This window comes from Parasteatoda tepidariorum, chromosome 6, assembly GCF_982258835.1.
Source record: "Parasteatoda tepidariorum strain Cologne lab strain chromosome 6, Ptep-v5.0, whole genome shotgun sequence".
NCBI lineage: Eukaryota > Metazoa > Arthropoda > Arachnida > Araneae > Theridiidae > Parasteatoda > Parasteatoda tepidariorum.
Genome location: NC_141760.1, coordinates 59,033,883 through 59,045,810, shown reverse-complemented (window position 1 = coordinate 59,045,810; position 11,928 = coordinate 59,033,883). Strand labels below are relative to the sequence as shown.

The window sequence follows — 11,928 nt, the reverse complement described above, 5'->3', positions numbered from 1 at the left end:
AACTGCTCTATTCTGATTGGCCGATGACCGCTAGCTGTGAGTTCTTCTTCCAAGATGGGAATCTTAGAGTCTATTGGGAGTCCTTTAACGAGGAATTTGAGTTTTCTGCAATTCTTTTGAGGAATTTCTATCTGAATCTGATCTGTTGTCTCATCTGAGGATGTGGCTACAGGTTCCGAGATGTTGTTAGTAGTTGAGATGTCCAAATTCTCTGCGGGTTCTGGAGTGGGAGTTTTCTTCCTCTTCTTTTTCTTTTTCTTTGGGGGCTCGGATTCCGGTTGTTCCGTGGAATTTTCAGCACTGATTTCAGGTGTCTGCTTGGGCTGCTCTGGTACTGTTTCAGTTTGAACTGAGGTCATTTCAGGTTCAGGTGTCTCAATGGCTGTATCAGTCTTTGCAGCTGCGGCTTCCACCATCGTCGGAATAGCTGGGGAGTCTCTAATACTTTTCAATATTAGCATCTCTTCGGCTAAGAACTTCTTCTCGTAAAGCCGTTCGATGTGAATGGTCGAGTACTCTTGTTCGTAACCTTTAGCAATCTCGGCATCAATGTTGATCGCTTGTCTTTGTGTGTGCTCGAAGCTTTCATCGAAAGAAGTCCCATAATTCAATGAATAGGCATAACTCCTCTGTTTCTTTCTAATATCAGCGAGATCCAGTTCTGGTTCACGTTGAGTACGGAAGGTCTTCCCTCCGCGGCCGGAACGATGGTTTGCCATGATAGCGCAGAGCTCGGTTATAATACAACCTTACTCTTCGGAGTCTGGCACGAGAATGAAAAAAAAGAGAACAGAGTAAATATATATAGAAAGATGACGTCACAAGAGGGTTTAGACCAACGGCCAAAAGGAGGGAAGCGTGAATGGAAGACGACGAATAGGAAGCAAGGAACAAAAAGGGTTAGTTAGGTTTTATCATAGATTTCCAAACAGGTGAAATATAAGGAACACTTGATAGGTCATTGACCAACAGTTTGGAATTTTTGAAAATATGATAAGACTCATAAAAATCTAAATCATATATTGAGGAACAATTTTGAATGACTTTAGAAGAGGAAAAATTAAAATTATGATTAGAGTCCCAACAATGTTGGGCAATAGAGGAGCGTTTAAATTCTTGTTTTTTGACATAAGCTTCATGTTCCTTGACACGGCACTTTAAAGGCACGCTTAGTTTGGCCAATATATGAAAGGCCGCATTGGCAATTAATTTGGTATATACCCCAGTTATTTTGACTGTCAATGGGCTGTTTGAGATTAGAAAATTTTATCTTATTATTGGGACTGAAAATAATATTGAAATCAAACTTCATTAGGATGTTAGCAACTTGCCGACTTATTTTAGGAAAATAGGGTAAAATTACCAAATTGTTAGAAAATTCTTTGGAAGGTTTATCGGTAGGCGATTGTTTAGTTACGTTTTTATAAATATTATCAATAATGCTAGGGGAATAACCTCTGTCATGAGCAATGGCTTTGATGTAGTTTAATTCTGCATCAAGAAGATCAATATTGGAACAAATATTAACAGCACGGTGGACAAAAGACCGAAAAGAGGCAAGTTTTTGGTTGGGAGGGTGGACGGATCTGTAATGAGGGGGAAGAGAAACAGCAAAAGGTTTACGAAAGACAGTAATACGGAATGAATTATCATTCCGAGTCACAAGCACATCTAAGAAAGGAAGTTTTTGATCAGACTCTAATTCAAAGGTGAACTGAATGCAAGAATCAATGCTGTTCATAACATTAAGGATTTGATCTAAATTACAATTATTTTCTTCTAACAAAGCAAAACTGTCATCAACGTATCACGTATCTTTTATAAAAGGGGAAAGTTAAGATTTTGAATAGTTTACTCTCAAAATAATGCATATAGATGTCACTAAGTATAGGGCTCAAAGGATTTCCCATGGCAAGACCATTGGTCATACGGTAAAATTTGTTGTCAAACGCGAAAGTATTTTGTTGTAAGCAAACACGGGTAAGGTTAACATATTCATTGACCTCATATTGGGAAAAATGATATTCCGAAAATCTAAGTTTTAGGCATTCTAAAGCCCCCTCAACAGGAACTTTAGTGAACAGTGATTTTACATCAAATGAGGCCATCAAATAACCATTAGGTTTTAGATTTTTAACTTCTTTAACAAACTCAAGGGAATTTTTGGTAGTAAAAGAATTATTACCAAGGAGAGGGGAGAAGACAGAAACTAAAAATTTTGCGAGTTTGTAAGACGAGGTACCAATGTTGGCAAGGGCGGCGCCAGTATTGGGGCAGGAGCACCCCCGTCGGGCATGGCCAGCCCCCCCCCCATCGGGAAAAATTTAAAGTCTCGTCGGGAAAATAGTCTGGTCACATTTTTTTTCCTAAAAAATGTCAAAAATTCATTTACAAATGCCTAATAAAAATATTTGTAGTTGACTTTTTATTTATTTATTTTTAAGAATTAGTGACAAAATTTAGTAAAATATATTGTAAATTCTATGTAATTGTAGTTTCACTGCACTACTCCTAACTTTGCTCATACATTGTTAAACTAGAGTCCGAATGCGATTAGACATGGTTGAAATTGAAGACTTTTCGAAGACCCATAGAAATCCTTTCCCCTCAAACACATCTTGATTTTCTTGGAAACTTATCTTTCAAACTGCTATTCTTTTTTCTCGAGAACTGAGGAGGGGATAGATAGTCACCCCTCTTTACTAGGAGAATAACTGACAAAAGCCTGAGGGACAGAGAGAGAGAAGCAGGTCCTCTTTACAAATTCTTTTTTATGTAACATGTTTATTAATGGTTTATGGGATCACATAATTGCTTTGTGAAATTTTCAAGCAAAATGAAAGTAAAAGAATAAAATTAAAAAAATTCAGTTTTAATTTTTTCATTTTTTTTAATGCTTTTAAATGAGGAAAATCATTTACTTATTCGGATTCAAGGTTTATATTTTAATCAACGCATTAAATAAGCAGTCGGAAAAAAAAGAAAAACAAACAGTAACAAAATATTTGTAATTTATTTTAATTTTTTTGGCAGATTTAATTTATGATTATTTTTTTTATAATTTTCTTAGTAGTAAAAAGATTGTTGATTGATTCAGAGAAACAATTAAACTGTCCGTATTCAATATCTTAAAATATATATTAATCAACATAATAGATTCTCATTGACTTATTTTATGTACAGTGTATGAAATGGAAAAAGGGAACACCTTGATTAACTTTTGATTTAATCGTATATTCACGTATAAAGAGTCAATACCATATTTTTACGAAAAAGAGCACTAAAGCGCATTTTGTTCAGGATAAACATGCAAGTTTGTCAAAAGTTTAGTTTTAGGTTTTTAATTTTCAAAATGCGGAAACAGCCGCAATCTGGAAGATGATAGTGTCCAAAGTTATGGCAAAAAGAGAGATGGAAAGTTTGGGTCCTTTAATTTTAACTTCATACTTCGATTATTGCGCATTATCTCGAGAACTTCTTGAGTGTATTGAAAAATGTATGCATTAAATTACAAAAAAAAAGAAAAAAAAATTATGCACAAATTTTTAAGCAAAAATAATTTTAAATAATTATTTGTTATTTTTTACTAGTTTATTAAATAATAATAAAATGTATTGAATTGCATGTTCTACATATTTTTACATCCTTTTAATTTCAAAACACAAACTTTCAGAGCAATCGATCGATTAGTTTCTGAGTTCAAATTTTAAAAACGTCGGTTTGCTTAAATTTCATTTATCTTTAATTATTCAATCAATTTTATTCAAATTTTGTATTTTATAATTTAAAATTACCTTCCACAAAATAATATAAAAATTTGTATATCTTGCTATTTTATTTTATTCTATCCGTCGTTGAACAGCTGACCTAATTTTTGGGTTTACGACTACTAAAGTTTAACTCCGTAGCCTTGTAATTTTGAACCAGAGCCATTTTTAAGGATTGGCTCATTGGGCCCTGGCCCAGGGCCCCGAGTTCTGATGGGGCCCCCGAAAAGTCTAAAATCTCATTGCATTATTTTTTTTTTTTTTTTTTTTTTTAAATTCTAACTCATTTATTATTTATAACTCAAGAGGGCCACCAGATCCCACTTTTTTCTTCTTTTTTTAAAGTTTTATTCAGAGATTTATTCTGATTATTTTTTCTTTTTTACATAGTTGGATGCTTTTCAAAATCTAATCGAAGTGCTTGCAAACATAAAATAATTGTTATTCTTCACTTTTCTAACCAAAAGAGCAATAAAACGCTTTTTCTACTGATGAAAATATCCCCACTTTCGTAGCTACCACCCACAGAGTTGTTAAATAGCTGTGAGAATATGTTTTTAGCTTCTTGATATTGCCTAGGGGCTCTTTTCTCCTAACTTCGGAAATATCAGATATATCAGAAACACCCTTTTGTTTGATTTCTGGTCATAAATTTCTAAGAAGAAAACATTTCTAGGGCTGTAGATAGGGGGAGGGTCTTGTTAGAATCTGTCTTGAGATTTCCATACTGTCCTTAAATTGGGACTCGTTCAATTCGAATTTTTCTCTCTTACAAAATTTAGAAGATATTTTTTCTAATTTATTATAAAAGCTTTTCTTTCCTTTAATCATCCTAAATGTTTCAACTAGCATAATTGTTTACTTTATTTAATTATTGTAGTTGATTTAATTCTGTTATTTTTCAAATCAATCGTAAGAGAATGAAATAGGAATTTCTATATCAACTTTTTGTAGGATATTAAGAAGACATAAATCTTTCACATGGAGGTAAGCAAATCTTTCTATTAAATCAATTTTGGTAAATCAATCAAAACGTGAAAGATTTGAGCAGTTTTTTATATATACATTGAGATTTTTTTGTTTTGTTTATTTATTTAAATGGCGGGCCACTATTCAATTCCCTCTTTGACTCGCCTGTTTGCCAAAACTCTTGATTTGGTCTGTTCCGGATAAAATTGATATAACAAATGTAATTTAATTTTAATTTTACTTACTGCTAATAGACAGAAACAACATATGATTTTGTTTAATAGAGCATTGAAATCAAATGATCATCAGCTAAAAAAATTTTACAACATGAGAAAAAAATAGTCTAAAACTCCTGTATGATCAAATTTTCCATGTTTCTGCTAAATATGAAATATGTTTAATTTGTAATATTATAGTTCGTACACGAAATTAATTAATTTAGTTAGCTTACGATTTTATTGTTTATTGATCATTCTATTTTTAACTCCTTTTTGTTGTTACTATGTGTTTAAAGTTAATAAGGCTTCTCAATTTTTTCATTAAGGCTTTTAAATTTCCTAATCAAAGTCGAAGCAATTTCTTAAAGTTATAAATCGAAACTATATATAAAAATTTGACAGCTTTGATTTTATTTTAACCGTGTGCATTTAATTTAATTAAATAAAAATAAATAAAGAAGTGGAAAAAATGTAAATAAATGACTGAATAAAAAAAAAAACTTCGTTGTCATATCATCTTTTAAATAATTTGAGTATTAATAAGTTATATAAAAATAAGCAAATTTTTAGTTTAAAAGGTAAAAAAAAAAAATTTGATTTGTTTAAAAGGTAATTATGCTCCATCATTCGATCATGAGACTATTTAATATCTGTTCCTAAGGATCAGAATTCTTTTTCATTTTACTTTATTGTAAAAATGATATATACTTAATATTTTCATGTGATATGCTGCAGTTTTAAATACCTAAGAGATGATTGAAATTGTCAATTCAAAAATCAATTAATATTTAAACAATTAATACGTAAAAAAATAATTGTCGCAAGCAAATTAATATTAAGTAAGAACGAAACAAAAATGATATCAATATATGCTGAATCACTAGTGAGACAGGTGGGATGAGCGACATCGAAACCAATTTGATTGAATAGTAAAACTAGAAGGTGTTTCTAAAATCCGGAAATCAATCAAGCTTCAAAATTGCAAGAAAATTTTTGGTACCGTTGCCCTCGTCACATCTTGTCGAAAGAAGTTTTAGTGCCGTTACCAACCTGTTAACAAAAAAAAACGAAAAAAAAAACGAGCAGATTGAACATCACAGAACGGGGAGATTCGAGATTACTTCTCACGAAACTGAAGCCAAATATTGATAATTTGCTGTCAATTTATCAAGTACATCCATCTCATTAAAAGTGAGACTATTTTTTATTGTTGATTTACATTTCAGAGTTCATCGTTGATTTTTTTGTCAATTTTTGATTGTTTGCAATAATAAATGTTTATAATTTTGTATAACCACAAGTATTACTTTAATAAATAGGGCAAAAGAAAATTTGCTACCTTTTTTTTCTTCGTAATACCCCCAATTTAGGGTGATATTTTTTAGGAGTTTTGTGAATACAGTAGAAATGTAGCAGCAGGGGGTCTACCGAAAATAGTAAAGCATTGAAAGTGGTCCACGAGAAAAAAAAGTTTGGGAACCTCTGTTTTAAAGCATTAATTTGAACATCAGTAAGAGTGGTATTTGAGAGATTAACTACAGAATTTTGATTAACAACAGGCAAACTAACGTCAGGTTTTTTATCATTAACTTTGATGAGTTTACTCAACTTATTATTCAGGTTTAAACTATGTTTTGAAGAGATTTTGGTTGCCCTATTCCAAGACGATTTTTCCATTGCGTCAAAATTTGAATTTAGATTAGGCACACTGATGTGTAAATGGTACAATTCGCGTTCAATTTTGGATAGTTTATTCCTAGTTTCATTAATGACGGCTCTAAGGAGGCTCCCTAAGGAGGCTCTCTCATTAAGGACGGCTCCAATGGTCTTGCCATGGGAAATCCTTTGAGCCCTATACTTAGTGACATCTATATGCATTATTTTGAGAGTAAACTATTCAAAATCTTAACTTTCCCCTTTTATAAAAGATACGTTGATGACAGTTTTGCTTTGTTAGAAGAAAATAATTGTAATTTAGATCAAATCCTTAATGTTATGAACAGCATTGATTCTTGCATTCAGTTCACCTTTGAATTAGAGTCTGATCAAAAACTTCCTTTCTTAGATGTGCTTGTGACTCGGAATGATAATTCATTCCGTATTACTGTCTTTCGTAAACCTTTTGCTGTTTCTCTTCCCCCTCATTACAGATCCGTCCACCCTCCCAACCAAAAACTTGCCTCTTTTCGGTCTTTTGTCCACCGTGCTGTTAATATTTGTTCCAATATTGATCTTCTTGATGCAGAATTAAACTACATCAAAGCCATTGCTCATGACAGAGGTTATTCCCCTAGCATTATTGATAATATTTATAAAAACGTAACTAAACAATCGCCTACCGATAAACCTTCCAAAGAATTTTCTAACAATTTGGTAATTTTACCCTATTTTCCTAAAATAAGTCGGCAAGTTGCTAACATCCTAATGAAGTTTGATTTCAATATTATTTTCAGTCCCAATAATAAGATAAAATTTTCTAATCTCAAACAGCCCATTGACAGTCAAAATAACTGGGGTATATACCAAATTAATTGCCAATGCGGCCTTTCATATATTTTATTTTATTTTATAACCGTCGTTGAACAGCCGACCCAATTTCATGGGTTTACGACTACTTACGTTCAACTCCGTAGCCTTGTAATTTTGAACCAATCCAGAAGACAAGGAAACTCCTGGATCAGTACCCCCAGAGGTATTGATTTGTTGTGGGAACATGGAGGACTTTGAGACTCGACAGATTTAACGTGCATCAGTCACCATTTACTACACGGGGAGTCTTCGGCCGGCGAGGATCGAACCCACGACCTCTTGGATATGGGCCCAGCGCCCTACCGACCAGGCTATCCCGGCCCGCCTTTCATATATTGGCCAAACTAAGCGTGCCTTAAAGTGCCGTGTCAAGGAACATGAAGCTTATGTCAAAAAACAAGAATTTAAACGCTCATCTATTGCCCAACATTGTTGGGATTCTAATCATAATTTTAATTTTTCCTCTTCTAAAGTCATTCAAAATTGTTCCTCAATATATGATTTAGATTTTTATGAGTCTTACCATATTTTCAAAAATTCCAAACTGTTGGTCAATGACCTATCAAGTGTTCCTTATATTTCACCTGTTTGGAAATCTATGATAAAACCTAACTAACCCTTTTTGTTCCTTGCTTCCTATTCGTCGTCTTCCATTCACCCTTCCCTCCTATTGGCCGTTGGTCTAAACCCTCTTGTGACGTCATCTTTCTATATATATTTACTCTGTTCAAGCCTCTGCAGAGTGCGAAGAAGTGGGCAGGAGCTTAGGCCCCTCCCACTTTTCCTCATCATCCAAACAGATACGCCCACCAGCAGAAATATCTTCAACATTAGATCCATTTTGGAGAAGAATGTTACAGTAGAAAGATTCCGAGGAGGACGTTTCCAGAAACAATGCTTTAAGTGTCAAAAATTCGGACACACCCAGCGCAACTGCCAAGCCACCGACCCAGCCTGTATGAAATGTGCAGAAGCCCACTTCACGTACCAGTGTACGAAGCCTAGATCAACACCTGCCAAATGCATAAACTGTGATGGTGAGCACCCGGCCTGTTTTTCAGGCTGCGGTGCAAGACCCAGGAAAGTGCCGCAACCAAGAATTTCCCATCCCGTGAAATCCACCGATAAAGCCACCAGATTTCTACAGCTCTTCAAGGAGATGAAGGAACTTTTGAAGGACGATGAACTTCTTGGGTTTATTCGTTCCTTACTCCCAGAGTCCCAAAACTGATGAAAGACTCTTTTCTTCCAGGATTTTTTCTATCCTGATGTCACAGCCCACAGCTGTGAATTTCTTTTTTATCCCATATCTTATAGGTACAAGACTTCTAGTTTTACGACCGAACAGATTACGACGAATCAGTTGGTGGCCCTTCGGGCAGTGGCGTGCCAGCCGGGGGGGCAGAGGGGGCAGTCGCCCCCTCTGAAATTTTAGTGAGGGGGCAAACAATATATATCGCCCCTCCTGAAATTTAAACATTCGAGAAAATAAAATCAAGTAAAACTCCGATTAAAAAATAGTCAAAAAGTAAAATTTTAGAAAAAAGTAACTTTTTAATTGAACTTTGTAGCTATTTTCCAAGTAAAAAACCTAATTTTCCTCTGAAATTAAAGTAAGAGGTTATAATAAATATAAAGGCAAGAAATAAAGCCAGGTAAAATTGGTAATTTTAGGAAAAAACAATCTTTTATCTTTTCAATTTTGAAGCTATTTTTTAAAAAGAAAACCGTATTGTCTTCTGAAATTTAATAAAAGGGCCCATATTGCGTTTCGCCCCTTCTGAAATTTAGACATTCACAAAAATAAAGTCAATTTAAATTAGTAAACTTAAAAGAAGAAAAACAAATTTTTTCAACTTTGAAGCGATTTTCTAAGAAAAAAACTTTATTTTATTCTGAAATTTAAATGAAGGGTGAATAATGTACTTCGCTCCTCTTGAAATTTTGAAATTCGTGATAATAATGTCAAGTTAAATTGATAACTTTAGAAAAAAATAACGATTTCTTTTTCAACTTTAAGGTTATTTTCGAAATCAAAAACTTTATTTTTCTGTGAATTTAAATTGAGGGGGCGAATAACATGCTTCGCCCCTTCTGAAATTTAGCCATTCTTGAAAACATAGTTAAGTTAAATTGGTAATTTCAGAAGAAAAAAAAGAACTTTTTCTCAACTTTGAAGTTTTTATTAAAAAAAATGTAAGAAAAAAAAAACACTACTTTCTTCTGAAATTCAATTGAGGGGGCGAATAGTGTGCTTCGCCCCTTCTAAAATTTAGCCATTCGTGAAAATAAAATTAAGTTGGTAATTTGTAAAAAAAAAAGAACTTTTTTTCAACTTTAAAGTTTTTTTTTTTTAAAAAAAAAACATTATTTTTGTCTTAAATTTAATTGAAGAAGCGAATAGTGTACTTAGCCCGTTATAAAATTTAGATATTCGTGAGAATGAAGTCAAGTTCAATTGGTAACTTTAGAAAAAAATATCCATTTCTTTTCCTACTTTAAAAATATTTTCAATATCAAAAACTTTATTTTACTGTGAATTTAAGTTGAGGGGGCAAATAATGTGCTTTACCCCTTCTGAAGTTTAGCCATTCGTGAAAATAAAGTTAAGTTAAATTAGTAGTTTCAGAAAAAAAGAACTCTTTTTCATCTTTAAAGTTTCTTTTTTCTTTTTAAAAAAGCATTATTTTCTTCTGAAATTCAATTGAGGGGGCGAATAATGTGCTTAGCCCCTTCTGATATTTAGACATTCATGAGAATGAAGCCAAGTTAAATTGGTAACTTTAGAAGAAACACACATTTTTTTTCTACTTTAAAGCTATTTTCGAAATTAAGAACCTCTGAAATTTAATTGAAGGGTGAAAAATGTGCTTCGCCCCTTCTGAAATTTAGCCATTCGTGAAAATAATGTCAAGTTAAATTGATAACTTTAGAAAAAAAGCCCTATTTTTTTTCTACTTTAAAGTTATTTTGGAAATCAAAAACTTTATTTTACTGGGAATTTAAATTGAGGGAGAGAAAAATGTGCTTCGCCCCTTCTGAAGTTTAGCCATTCGTGAAAATAAAGCTAAATTGGTAATTTTAGAAGAAGAAAAAAATTTCAACTTTAAAGTTTTTTTTTAAAGTTTTTTTCTTCTGAAATTTAATTAAGGGGGCGAATAGTGTTCTCAGCCACTTCTGAAATTCGTGAGAATGAAGTCAAGTTAAATTGGTAACTTTTGAAAAAAAGTACTGTTTCTTTTTCTACTTTAAAGCTATTTTTGAAATTAAAACTTTTATTTTCCTCTGAAATTTAATTGAAAGGCGAATAATTTGCTTTGCCCTTATTGAAATTTAAGCATTCGTGGAAATAAAATTAAGTTGAATTGGTAATTTTAGAAAAAAAAAAACTGTCTAAAAAATTTTCGTAAGACAAAGACTTTTCTTTTACATATAACTTTCTATATAATTAAAAGAAAATCTCATCCCAACGTCATCTCTTTTACCCTTCCCTGGTGGAAAGAGTAATAAAATGCAACCTTCACTGATAAAAATTGGTTTCAAAGCCTCCCCTGACCTTCAAAAATTTCCTTTCCACCCACTTTGGCATATAATTCTGGTGGCCAAGCCACCCACAAAGACAGTTATTTGACTCCTCAAAAACAGCCATCTCATGTTACACACTATGGGTAAAAGTATTTTTGCTTCTTAAATTTTCATTTTTATGGCCTTTTACTCCTTTGTCCTCTTTTTAAAATGTCTGATATCCACAGAAACATACCTTATTTGGATATCTCTTCGTAAATCGTCTCAAACAAGCAATTATCTAGATTTTCTGAGAAAACAGGTGTTTTAAGCTTTTAAGGGATCTAAACTGGGGAGGACTTGTTGACATTTTCTCTGGTCTAGTCTTTTTGTGATGAGACATTTCTTAGACTAACATAAATAAACGCTCTCTGTTAAATTTTCTTTTTAGCTCTTTTAATTACATAATTTAAGTTATCAATTTCAAAAGAAAGCATATTTTTTATTTTGTTTAATTGCTTTAAATTATTTGTTTTTTTTTTTTTTTTTTCTTTTTTGTCGTTATTTTTTTTACATCAGTTTGATAAATTAAATAACAAGGAAACGTAAAATAGATATCGAAGGAGGTAAGCAAATGTTTTCATTTCATTAAATTATTTAATGCTTTAATAATTATGCATTTATGTACTATTTGAATTGTTTTAGATAGTTGTTCGTATAATAAATGTTTTTATTATGTTCGTATATCAAATACATTTAAATAGTACATTAGTTCATGATTTTATCGTTTGTTGTTGGTGTATGGATTAGTTTATATTACGAATTTAATTTTCTTTAATTGTAAAATAATATTTTGAATTCTTTTTGTTTTTAAACAACTTTGTTTTTATACAAAAATGAAATTCAACCTTTAATTTTTTTAAGAAAATCCTAGTCAATAA

The 11,928-nt window shown here is 32.2% G+C and overlaps 1 protein-coding gene and 1 pseudogene across 1 annotated transcript; one reads left to right on the top strand and one right to left on the bottom strand.

Annotated features, from left to right (window-relative positions):
- Positions 1 to 900: 900 nt before the first annotated feature.
- On the bottom strand, positions 901 to 1,965 carry LOC147808065 (uncharacterized; annotated as a pseudogene).
- A 4,819-nt stretch (positions 1,966 to 6,784) lies between these two features.
- On the top strand, positions 6,785 to 8,099 carry LOC147808064 (uncharacterized). Its single transcript, XM_087166853.1, has 2 exons — positions 6,785 to 7,496; positions 7,807 to 8,099. Exons 1-2 carry the CDS (start codon positions 6,788 to 6,790, stop codon positions 8,097 to 8,099), a joined length of 1,002 nt encoding a protein of 333 aa, XP_087022979.1. The 5' UTR covers positions 6,785 to 6,787.
- The last annotated feature ends 3,829 nt before the right edge of the window (positions 8,100 to 11,928 follow it).